Source organism: Pinus tabuliformis, chromosome 1_1 (genome assembly GCF_031772625.1).
Source record: "Pinus tabuliformis cultivar Carrire ecotype Pingquan chromosome 1_1, CPIR1, whole genome shotgun sequence".
In the NCBI taxonomy this organism is placed as follows: Eukaryota; Viridiplantae; Streptophyta; class Pinopsida; order Pinales; family Pinaceae; genus Pinus; species Pinus tabuliformis.
Genome location: NC_142297.1, coordinates 787,841,992 through 787,854,968, shown reverse-complemented (window position 1 = coordinate 787,854,968; position 12,977 = coordinate 787,841,992). Strand labels below are relative to the sequence as shown.

At 36.1% G+C, this 12,977-nt stretch overlaps 1 protein-coding gene across 1 annotated transcript in view; it reads right to left on the bottom strand.

Annotated features, from left to right (window-relative positions):
- LOC149216357 (kinetochore protein NUF2 homolog) overlaps nucleotides 1-12,977 on the bottom strand; it is a 114,809-nt gene that overhangs the window by 37,612 nt on the left and 64,220 nt on the right. Inside the window, exons 6-10 of the mRNA XM_089391193.1 lie at nucleotides 1,375-1,482; nucleotides 898-951; nucleotides 689-803; nucleotides 405-562; nucleotides 211-309 (exon numbers count right to left, since the gene is read on the bottom strand). Of these exons, the coding sequence (XP_089247319.1) occupies nucleotides 211-309; nucleotides 405-562; nucleotides 689-803; nucleotides 898-951; nucleotides 1,375-1,482 (534 nt within the window). The remainder of the gene's footprint in view (nucleotides 1-210; nucleotides 310-404; nucleotides 563-688; nucleotides 804-897; nucleotides 952-1,374; nucleotides 1,483-12,977) is intronic.

Sequence of the window (12,977 nt, the reverse complement as noted above, 5' to 3'; positions counted from 1 at the left end):
AATCATATCCTCAGCAGCTTTGGCTATGGAGAAGCAACTGGGAGAATTTTGGATTTCGTTAGTATAACAGTCAGTGTTATCCAGTAGCATGTTATTAACTAGAAAATGGGATGGAAATGATGTCACACTTGGGCTATGAGAGAATTTAGAATGTCACAATCCCAAACAAAATAACAAAATCATGCATGTTGAAGCATTAAGAGAAGAAACCTTTTCTATCAATTCCAACTGTTTGTTAACCAATCTATCCAACAATGCTTCTTTGCTGGCTGAAACTTCTGGTATCCTTCTCTTTTGGATATATTCTACCTGTCAACCAAATGTTCATGTGTGTTAATTAAATAATATTTGAACAAAAGCATCTGGTTAAATAAAGAATGAATAGTCTGCCTAAACTCAATTACCTCTGAAAATTTTTCTGACAATCTTTGCTCTGCACGTTCTAGTTCCCGCAGTCTAGGAGCAATCTGTGTATTCAAGGCATCTAGCTCCTTTTCTGCTTCTGTGCATTTTACCTCTTTTTCTGCCTCTAAATTTTTTTTTGACTTTTCCAATTGCTCGACTGCAGAAAAGATGTAATCAACCCCAACAAAATATTAGATAAGTTGTGACAAAATTAAGCCAGTCAAATTTTATGAGTGAGTAGAATTCAGAATTGCACAGGAGGACAAGAACATTGAACCAGAACCTTTTACTTGAAGTTCAACCCTTTTTGCTTCAAAAGCCCAGTCTTCTTTCTCTGCGTCTTTGAATTTTGCCTTGAGTGCCTTGACATCTTTCTCTACTGTTTTGCATGAATTCAACTGGAAAAAGATGATAAAGGGAAAACATCAGTACTGTGCATTCAACTGGATCCCTTAAGCATAGCCTGTGAACATCAAAGTAAAATTAGTATACCTGCTCCTGCAGAGCTTGCACTAGGGCCAAACTCTTTGTCACCTTCTTATGTACCTGACATGACAACACAGATTCAGTTATGAAGCCTCAACAGAATAATTCCAAATGTAGACATAACATCAAAGAACCATTGTGAACCAAACAAGTGAAAACTATTTGAGACTCGCATCTCATTCTCATTGTAATGAACAAAATTAGGTTGAAGAACAAAAAGATGATTTCCTTCATAGTCAGCATCTTTCTGTTTTTGATAAAAGGCTCTTCTTAACAAGAAATTCCTACATAGTCGTCATCTTTTTGTTTTTGATAAGAAGCTTTTCTGAACAAGAAATCATTAAAACCATGCTGTAATACAATAGAAGCGTAACAACAACAATCAGCTAGTGTATGATGCCTCATAGCTTTGCCACAATGTTGAAAAGTTATTTTGAACAAAACAAAAACCAAAGCAGTGTCTGAGTTTTAAAATATATATACCTTTGTGTAAGCTTCAACTGTAGAATTCCACTTTTGGAAAGACTCCATGGCAGACTCAACATTCATTTCCAGTTCTGCTTTGCGTGACCTCTTTTCCTCTAGATTTTTCTATAAACAATTTAATATGCAACAACATTGGCATCCTAGTTAGCATAATTATCACAAGGTTTTAAAATACTGAGTATGCCATTTTTGTAACATGCTAAAACTAGGACCACACTAACAGAAAAAACAATTTTAAATTTAAAACCTTAAAATCTGAGCAAATACAATTATACCTTCACAAAGTAACTTACCATGATTGATGACAATATATGGAGGAACCAGAAATAGAAGCCAAAGTAATTGATTTTGATCAAACAGTCCAAAAAACAAGAAATAAAAACTAATGTAGGCTAGGAAACTTGTTACATAATTCAACTGTTATTATTTAAAATTTGAATACAATAAAACGATGATCACAAAAAAAAAATATTACTTTATGGGGATTATTACACCTCATATTGTATGAAGTTCCACATTGTGATTTCCAGCATGAGGATTGAGATTTGCTGATAGTACTCCTGGAGCATTGTATAGACTTTTAGGGATTCATTATCATGGATCCCCTTCCCTGCATGGCATCATATCACTAGATGGTGGTCTTTGGTTGGAGGAGCTTCACTTCTCCTTGCTTGGATGAATGTGCTTGTTGCTTGGTGCCATTCTCACATCTGTTTACCTTGTCGATCACCCCTCGTTCGCATATTGATGATTGTGGAGCATGCTCTCTCCTTATCCAATGGTTGATATGCTTATCTTGGATATAAATGATGGTTCTAGCGCCACAAGGTGTTCGATGATAATGGTATTGGGAGATATACGTTTCAATATAATTGGGCTTTCTTAGTAACTTCTGCATGATGATATGATATTATTTGGTGTCACACTAGGAAGGGTTGTTCTACATGGCCCGCCTGTTTGACGTTTGATGGGGAACACACTTGATGATTAGATGGGGTTATCACTTTGTTATGTCCCCTTCTCTTACGATGTTGCTTATGTGGAATGACTAATGTTGCCTCTATGGGATTTCCCGAAGTGACATAACTTAATGATGTCATATTTGCTAAAGATCAGTTGGGAGCAAATGTGTTTGATGATGTTAGTACCGTCATTGATATGCTATTTCCCACGTTTGCACCAGAAAGGGGCATCATACTACATATGATTTGATGGTGATCTAACCCTTGCAATATGAGCTAAGCTTGCAATATATTATATAAGGGTTACATCACTCATATGAGCTTATCTCATATTGCAAGGGTTAGGATCACCATCTAAGCTTGCAAGATATCAGCTTATCTCATGTCTTGGTTACTTTAATTATATGCCTAAGGTGAAGGCCTTCTCCTCAATTATTTTGAAACAAGTCTTGGAACAAGGTTGTTGAAAGAAGGGTTGGGGAAGGAGGCTATGGCCTCATTAACAATATCTACACATTACTTCTAGCAACCCAAGTGACTTTGTTCCTACAAGGGACTTGGCCACAAGAGAGTTGCAAGGTCACCTGTTTTAACTATTGTTTAACCATCAAGCTTATCAAACTAAATGGTGAAGAAGGTTGTCCTATCTTTCTGTCAACCAAATATTATGCTCAGAGGTAAATTTTAGGATGCAATCTAGATCTAAGATGCAAATGCAAATGCTTCAATGAGATTCAATTATAACGAGATGCTTCAATATAAAATGTATAACCAAGATTTATAACAATCACTTACGAACACAAGATTATTAGCTTACGATTCAAATGAAGCAATTCTTAAGATTACCCGATGAAACAAGGGAGATACAATTAGAATAGATGTTAGAGCAATATCTCACAATGCCTTTTTCAAGGAATGCTTTTAAAGATGCTTTATTATATTAAATACTGAAAATAAGTAAAGTTTTTAATGAAATCATATGTGAATGATGGCAAATGAGATTGCTAACAAGATTATAAAGAGACTACTTTAAATCTGTATCTTACAACTAAAACCAAGGAAAGAACAATTCCAAATGCAATATATCAAATAGTCAATGAATGCAACTTAGAAATGATATCTAAACTAGCTATGCAAGAGAGATGAGTTAGCAAGTTAGATCTAAGGACTAAGAGAAAGACAATGAGAAAGAGAATCCCTCCCTTAAATAAGGAGGCGAGATACCATGGGATTCAGATCCCAAGCTCCCTCAAGAAGAAGATATTTATTACTACATTACAAGGGAAGAAATCCTTTTGACAAAGGAAAAGGAATCTTCAACACAAGGAGAATTACAATGATTGAAGAACTTCACAAAATAACCACCTCAAGATAAGAAGATGAACCAAACCAACTATCAATTATGATTCCAAACACTTCAATCAAGTTGATCCAACCCTCTAAGGAAACTCGACCTTCAACAAGAATAGACACCAGTGACGGCCTAGGTGGAAGGAAGCCTCCAAGTCCTTAGGGCTAGCCCAAACATTTAATTAAATTTTTATTAAAATTTTATCAAAAATTTTATGGTGATTTTCTTTGAGATCAAGGCTTAATTTACTTCAAAAAACAAATTCGGTTTACTCACACCAATAAGCCCTTCGCACTAGTCAAAGCCTAAAAATATGTGGCTTCCTAAAAAAAATTGCAAGTGATAACAAGCCTTTGAAAATCGATTTTTATGCCAAGAACATATGGTGAAACCTTCCAAAAATTCATTGAAACTCTTGCAAAATCGCAAGGGTTAGCACAACAAAATTTAAATGCAAAATAAAAGCCCTAAAGGCTTGCGGCCTAGAGATAGAGGACTAGAATGCCTTCGATCCTCAAGAAAAAGGCCTCAAAAATTATATGAGCCACAAATTGTTGAAATAAACCCTCACAAGGTGCCAAAGCAAGCACTCAAGGCTAGCGACTACCCAAGGATGGGATCCGAAAAGCAAAATGGCCAAAACTCCAAGCCGAAACCCCTTCAAGAAATTTGCAAAATATTGTAGAGTGAGGTCCCTTGGAAAAATTCAATTTGGATGGCAAACATGCCTCCAAAATCCTTGCGGCCACCAGAAAAGGCTAGATGACTTCCTTAAAAAAGTTCACTACCCTCAAAAACCTTAGTCGTCTAAGCTAGGAGGATGATCTTGGCTTCATAAAACGATTTTCTTCAAAATTTCGATGGGATCAAGCCTGCAAAAATATATACAAATAGATCCAAGCCAAAATTGATGCCCTTCTTCAGATCTGTTGACCCTGTCGCCTACACCTGCCTACAAGTCAATGAGAAAAGCCTTCAACCCCACAAGGTGTGGTTGGTGGCAGGGAACCAAGAGAAGGGGTTGTCACACTAATCCCAACTCTCTCTGTCTAAGCTATCTCCTAGGTTAGCTAAGGGGGGTGGTCCCTAATGAAAAGTTAAGTTAAAAAGATGTGAGTTTCTAGGAGAATTGTTAGAGTTAAATAGATTATTTCTTTAAGATTTATAAGCAAAATTGATATGAGCAATAACCATAAATACATAAGATAAGCATGAAATACATAAACAACCAGTGCCTTCAAAGTATTGCTCTTTAAAAAATGAAATTGTATTTGCTTAGAATGAAGTGAAATGCTTTCAAATGAAAAGCCAAAATAATCCTGAAAAGTGAAACAATAAATTGTTAGCACAAGATATTATAAATGCTTTCAAGATGAATAAGTCTACAAATCAAAGCATGGAAACTATCTTGCTCAAAAGGATACAAAAATAACTCAAATGTTAGACCAAGATGACAACATGCAATTAAGTTTGCAACGCAAAACAATAGTACTTGAAAGTGAAATCAACCATTTCTGACAATAATTAAACCACAAGATGAGTCAATTTCCAAATACAAGAAAAATAAAACTTGTTGCAAAATTTAAAGGAATTACAATGCTTGCATCCAAAGCGCCTCTTGAAATAAGATTTGCATGTGAGACTTTAAACCATCAAGATAGCAAGAAATTTAAGAACTTTGCAAACAAAGCAAATATCATGGAATGAATTCTTGGTTTATTTCATTAATTAGTGCTAAGGCAAAGTTACAATTGAACTCTAGTCCTCAAACCTCATCTTCGCCCAACCTCATCTTCACACAAATGTTTGGATATCACAATTAGGAGTCAATAGAGGTGGAGTGAAACGTGTTCATTTGAAGCATGCATAATATGAAATTAAAAGCTAAAAAGCTAAAAACAAACTAAAAGCAAGATTAGGCCACCCACAAGAATCCTTCCTCTAAATGAGGAAGGGGGGTGCCATGGGAAAAATCCCAAGCTCCCTCCAACAAAATATTTTAACTTTTATTAGTGCTTAAAGCGGGTAAAAATGCCTCTAAGAGGGCAGCCCACAATACGAGAGAGATCTTTACAAAGATGGGACTCTAACAAAGCTAGACTCTCTCCCCAAAATATATAGCAACAACAAAATTGGAGATGGAAAAAACACTCCAAAAGAGATTCACAAGGCTCTAAAGGCCCACGGCCTCGATGAGTTTGCAACTCTCTCCCAAGTGCTTATGGCCTCCCTAGAAATCAATCTTTGGATAGCGTGAGGGGGTCCGGCATACACACGAGTGAGTAGTTTTCCAAATTTTCTCCTCAAGCTCCTTGCTGCCCAATGCTCAAGCCTATGGGCTACAAAACACAAAAAAAAATACCAATTGTCAGTGTGAAATTACGAAAAAGAAACCAAAACTAAACTTAGAATTTAATTTACAAAGTACTAGCTCAAGTAAGGGACTGAACCCCATACTTGCCTAGCTTTAGAAATGACTCTTTAATAGGAGATATAACTTTGAAAGAAATAGAATCAAAGAAATATTTTTGAATTTAAATGGATGACCAAGTAGCTATAGACTAAGAAAACTCCATTTTGCTCTTCGTTGGATGGAAAACTTGGAGCGAAAAAATGGCTAAGTCTTGGATCGTTGTGATTCTAGGAGTGAGTTGATTTAATTAAGATTTCTCCCACTTCCCGATGGATTTTTGCACACACTACAAAAGATCTTTCCCACACACTTGAACACGTATTACTTTGCACAAGATTAGAGCAATATAATGAATAAGATAAACCAAGCATTCCTTCTAAAATGAATTGGCAAGCTTATCCCTAGAACACTACTCTAAATCAATGATATGTGCAATATAGCTTGCAGACATCAATCCAAGCAAGATGGAAAACACAAACTAATATTACTTCAACATGCGAAAGAAATTAAACACAATAGTAGTAGTATCAAAGGACACCACCTCATAACGCCAAGAGAACACCAGCCAAATAGCCCCAAAGTCTTTATTTCTATTAAGAAAGTATGCAAGTACAAAATGGCAGAGTTTCTTCAAACCCAATAGCTTAATACATGATACAATATGAGAGCCCATGGCTCTATTATATAGAGAGTTGGGAGCAAATCCCAATGAAGAATGACAATGACAAATGGCATTGGAGCCAATCCCAATGTAACAGTGATTAGACAAGTGACATGAGGTGACAATCCCAAAGAAAAATTCGAATTTGTTGAATGAAGCTCCAATGCCAAGTGTAAAAACCGAATTTTGACAAGTGGACATCATTTTCTTCTTCCCTTATGTGTCAAATTTGAATTTTATGATAGAATGTCAAGTGTATATTGTTGGTAACCCATGTGGGGGCAATTTCCCACAAAACTTTCCACCAAATATTCTCCCAAATCCTCTCAAATGTGCATTAACTTCACAAATTCGAATTTCCAAGTAAGCGGCTTTCTCCTTTAATGCCAGAAATTCGATTTTATTTGAGCACGTCCTTTCCTTGATTTTAGGCATTCACATCACCTTAGAACTTCACTTTAACTCCCCCATAGTTTTCTACCTCCTTTCCACAACATTTAGCATGTGTGGATATTTATTTTTCTCCATTTATTTAATTTGTGGCTTAATTAATTGTCAGATTTCCCATTAAACCTAGGAAAAGTGGGTTTTAAGGGTTCAAAACACATTTTTAACCCATCAAAATGTGTCATAGTAGAAAGTTGAGGGTGAGAAGTGAAAATTTCATTACTCATACCCCATACAACTTCTCTAGACATAACTTATTACATTACAAATACAATTTTATTAGCAATTTCCACAGTGCGGAAAATCTAAAAGATTTAAAAATGAATACCTAGACTTAACCAAATTCCACAAAAAATTTTGTGTGATCTAGTATGGTACTATACATTGACTCTAAACACTAAGATGTGTTAGGGGCTCAGCCTTCAAACCGTCTCCCCGGCTTTGGTGTAAAACGTGAGTGAAAAAAACCCAGAAAATTATTCATCTCTAAAAAAGAAGAGATAATTAACCAGATAAAGAAAACACTCCAAGGTGTACTCATTTGTTGATCGAGTCCCAACATCCTAGGCCTGTTATAGACTCAAAAACTCATCATTACTAGCATCACTTATTACAATTCCCCGCAGGGTGTGAAACCTTGGTACAAGAACGATGATGAGAAGATAGAAGTAGAGTTAAAAAACTATGTTGACTGATGATATTTGATGGTACAAGTGTCCTCTGGATCATCCTTGGACATGCAGTCTTCATATAATCATCAGGTGCCACTCCAGTGGTCAACAAGCTCTACAAAGAAAAATCAAGAAAACAACGAATATATACAAAACAAATATAAATTATATAAAAGGTTAGAAGAAAATATATATACGAGATCTATTTACAAATTTATAAATAAAAGCTCTTCAGAAGAAGATCTATTCATTTAAAAGCTCTAAAATAATTTTTGAAAGATTTTAAAGATAGATAAATTTTGATCTAGAGAAAATGGAGAGGAAACCACTTTTTTTTATTTCAAATGATAAGTCTTCAAATGACCCAATATGGTTTCTTCAGCTTCTATGCAATGAATAGTTCATTAATTCAATAGAGGATGTCCCAAGTATCCAAGATCTTATCAACAATATTATTTTCAACACACTTGAAAATTAAGGAATTTAGACTTCTGTGATCCATAACATTGTTTAGATAGTCTTCGGCAAAATCACATAACCAATCTTTTGTCGACGCGTTTCGAACCAACCAGTGTGGTTCATCGTCAGGACAAGTTGAAGAACCAATCTGGCCTAGCTTGCTTAAATAGAGGTGCAGAGACTCCAGGGTTAATAATACCAACGGCTAATTTTTGACCAATGACCCTAGTCAAAATAGTTAAATTAATATTTACCTATTTTTTATATAGTTTTTGTAACTTTTTATAAAGGCGTTAATTAAAATTAATTATAAATAAATCTAATATTAATTAATTATTAAGAGAGTTCTAGATAGTACCTTATCTAATAATCTAATGGTTATATCGCATTTATTTATACTTGATATTATTCTAATATATTTATACAAAGTAAAAAACCTTGTATAAAGGTTTATTCCAAAATTAATTTTTTTTTAGTAAGTTATATATGCTTATTAAATGATCTACTGAATAATATATAATTCCAAATAAATTGTTAACTCTTAATTCTTCCTAGAATTTAGCTCCTTATGGTAAAAATCATAAATTAGGGTTATTAAAGACCAAACCAATATATCGTAAATATCTATAAGACCCAATGGTTAAATACTCAATATTTTAAGTTTAAATATACTCACATTAATACTATTAATATAATAATATACCCATAAACCTACCTTAATAATCCATATTTAATTTTGATGATAAATATTATGATATTAAATGTTAATACTATTAATATATCATAATGATATTAAATATTAATACTATGATGATAATACTATTAATATATCATAATATACCCATAAACCTACCTTAATAATCCATATTTAATTTTGATGATAAAAATTTAATATTATGATATTAAATATTAATACTATTAATATATCTTAATGATATTAAAAATTAATACTATGATGATAATACTACTAATATATCATCATATACCCATAAACCCACTTTAAAGATCTATATTTAAGTTTGATGATAAATATTTCAATAAAATTAATTAATAGACATAAGCTAAAGGCCAATTCAATTCTAGGAAAATAATAGAAATAATAATGAAATAAGGAAAATCAAAATTTTTTATCAAAAAACCGCCCAAAAGAATGAAAAAACAGGTTAAGGTTAATTCACAAGGAAGCCCGAATGACTTAAATACACCAAAATAATAGGATAAACAAGTCAAAAGAGAAACAAGGAGGACAGAAACCTAGAGACATAACACAAAGGAGAATGAGGAGGCTAGGAAGACAGGGCTGGGACCCAGCAACGGCTAATCTTCCAGCCATCATCCCTATTAAGATTGTTCGGCCTTTTCTCAATCTCCAGGGCCTCTCTAAATTTGCGATGGTGAAACTGCGGAATTTTGGCAATGACTTGAGCCTCCTCTATGCATACATGATGCATAGTCTTCCCTGCATGCTCAGCCAGGGCCGAGGACTTGGTCCTACCATGTCTTAAGTCAGCCGAATGCTCGCTGATCCGCTGATTGATAGAACGACCAGTTTCACCAATATAGGGGGTCCCACAGGAACAAGGAATGATATAGACACCCTTCATGCTCTTAGGGTCAACCGGGTCTTTTACAGATCTGAGGGAGCCACGGATAGTATTGAGAGGTCTAAAAGTTGCGGATACATCATACCTCCTTAGAATCCTCGCAATCCTATCTGTGGTCCCTTGGATGTAAGGAAGGTTCACACCTAGAACATGATCCTTAGGAACCTTTCGGATTGAAGGCTCCTTCCTGGCCTTGAGGAAGGCTTTTTGACCGAGGTGCCTCTTGTAACCATTCTTCTCAAAGACATCAAGGAGGTGAGCCTTCTCAGTTTCCAGGCTCTCCTTATCAGAAATTCTCACAGCACGGGTGGCAAGAGTGCTAAGAACTCCTAACTTCTGAGCGGGGAAATGATGTGACGAGGCATGCAAGTATTGCTCAGTATGCGTCTTCTTTCTAAACACCTGATGAGAAAAGGAACCATCCACCTTCTTCGAGATGAGGACATCCAAGAACGGAAGACAACCATTCTCTTCCTTCTCCATCGTGAATTTAATGGAGGCGGATTGGTTATTGAGGTGACAAAAGAAACGATCCAGCTCGTCAGGACCGTGAGACCAGACAACACCAGTATCATCGACGAATCTTTTCCAAAGCTTTGGTAAGAGACGAGAGGAGGCCAAAGCCTTAGACTCAAAATCCTCCATGAAGAGATTAGCGACCACAGGGGACAAGGGGGAGCCCATGGCAACCCCACAAGTCTGCTCATAGAATTCTCCTTCGAAGCTGAAAAAGGTAGAGGTCAGGCAAAGCTCAACCAACTTAGCCGTATCAGGGTCGGTCAGCTTATTAATAACCGCCATGGCCTCATTGATAGGAATGCAAGTATAAAGAGAGACCACGTCGAAACTAACCAAAATGTCCTCGGGCTCAAGATTAACCCTCTTAAGATCCTCGATAAAAGAAGCTGAGTCTTTGACAAAGGACTCAGTTTGCCCAACCAAGGGTCTTAACTTAGCGGCGAGGAATTTGGCCAGGAGGTAAGTCGGACCACCGATGGTATTGACAATGGGTCTCAGGGGGACCCCATCCTTATGAATTTTGGGAAGACCATAAATCCTAGGAGTGATGGGGTTTCCCTCAATAAGTTTCTGGGCTAGAGGAATCGTGGAATTGCACGACTTGATCGCAAGAGCGACCGCTCTGGAAACCTTCTTGAGGGGATTCTTCGAAAGCTTCTTATAACTACCACTATTACAAAGATGGTCCAGCATCTTATCCCTGTAATCCTTTCTATCCAAGATAACAGCAGCCCCACCCTTATCAGCTTTTAAGACCACGACATCACGATTCTGGTTCAAGCTCTTAAGAGCTTCAAACTCAGCCTTGCTGATATTGCTCCGGGGAGGCTTAGCCCTCCTCAGGGTGACGGCACAATCCTGCCTAATCGTGTCTTTAATCTTATCAGGAAGGTTCTTGATGCCATACTCAATATCGCAGATGATGTCTTCAACTGGGATTTTTCGAGGCGCTAGGGCAAAATTAAGACCCTTCCCTAAGAGATCAAAAACCGCGGGTGGAAAGGAAGAGCTTGACAAATTCACCACCTGATTGCCTCGAGAGAGGGATCTTGAATTTATCACCGACGAACTCTTAATACCAGCCTTACAATTAATGGGACCAACCCCCTTTAATACTTTAGAATGCCGACCATTATTATCATTATGATTATCGATATCAATGTTACTTTTAAATAGATCATCTATATTATTATCATTATAATTGTTACCTTTATATAAACTATCTATATAATTATCACTACAATTGTTATTACTAATAACGTGTTAAGGTTGGTAATTTTAATAATATGGGTCCGCTTAGTATTAGTAATAAAGATTGTAATAAGGATTATATAGAGGGTTTATATAAAGATAACAACTGTAATGATAATAATATACATGATCTATATAAAAATAGTAATGATATCGATAATCATATCCATAATTCCAATGGTGAACGTGTTAAGGTTGGTAATAATAATAATATGGGTCCGCCTATTATTAGTAATATAAATTGTAATGAGGATTATATAGAGGGTTTATATAAAGATAACAACTGTAATGATAATAATATACATGATCTATATAAAAATAGCAATGATATCGATAATCATATTGATAATTCTAATAGTGAACGTATTAAGGTGTGTGATAATAATATTGGTCGGTCTATTATTAGTAATAACAATTGTAGTGATAATTATATAGATAGTTTATATAAAGGTAACAATTACAATGATAATAATATAGATGATCTATTTAAAAGTAACAGTGATTTCGATAATCATAATGATAATAATGGTCGACATTCTAAAGTATTAAAGGGGGTTGATCCCATTAATTGTAAGGCTGGTATTAAGAGTTCACCGGTGATAGATTCAAGATCCCTCTCTCGAGGCAATCAAGTGGTGAATTTGTCAAGCTCTTCCTTTCCACCCGCGGTTTTTGATCTCTTAGGGAAGGGTCTTATTTTGCCCTAGCGCCTCGAAAAATCCCAGTTGAAGACATCATCTGCGATATTGAGTATGGCATCAAGAACCTTCCTGATAAGATTAAAGACACGATTAGGCAAGATTGTGCCGTCACCCTGAGGAGGGCTAAGCCTCCCCGGAGCAATATCAGCAAGGCGGAGTTTGAAGCTCTTAAGAGCTTGAACCAGAATCGTGATGTCGTGGTCTTAAAAGCTGATAAGGGTGGGGCTGTTGTTATCTTGGATAGAAAGGATTACAGGGATAAGATGCTGGACCATCTTTGTAATAGTGGTAGTTATAAGAAGCTTTCGAAGAATCCCCTCAAGAAGGTTTCCAGGGCGGTCGCTCTTGCGATCAAGTCGTGCAATTCCACGATTCCTCTAGCCCAGAAACTTATTGAGGGAAACCCCATCACTCCTAGGATTTATGGTCTTCCCAAAATTCGTAAGGATGGGGTCCCCCTGAGACCCATTGTCAATACCATCGGTGGTCCGACTTACCTCCTGGCCAAATTCCTCGCCGCTAAGTTAAGACCCTTGGTTGGGCAAACTGAGTCCTTTGTCA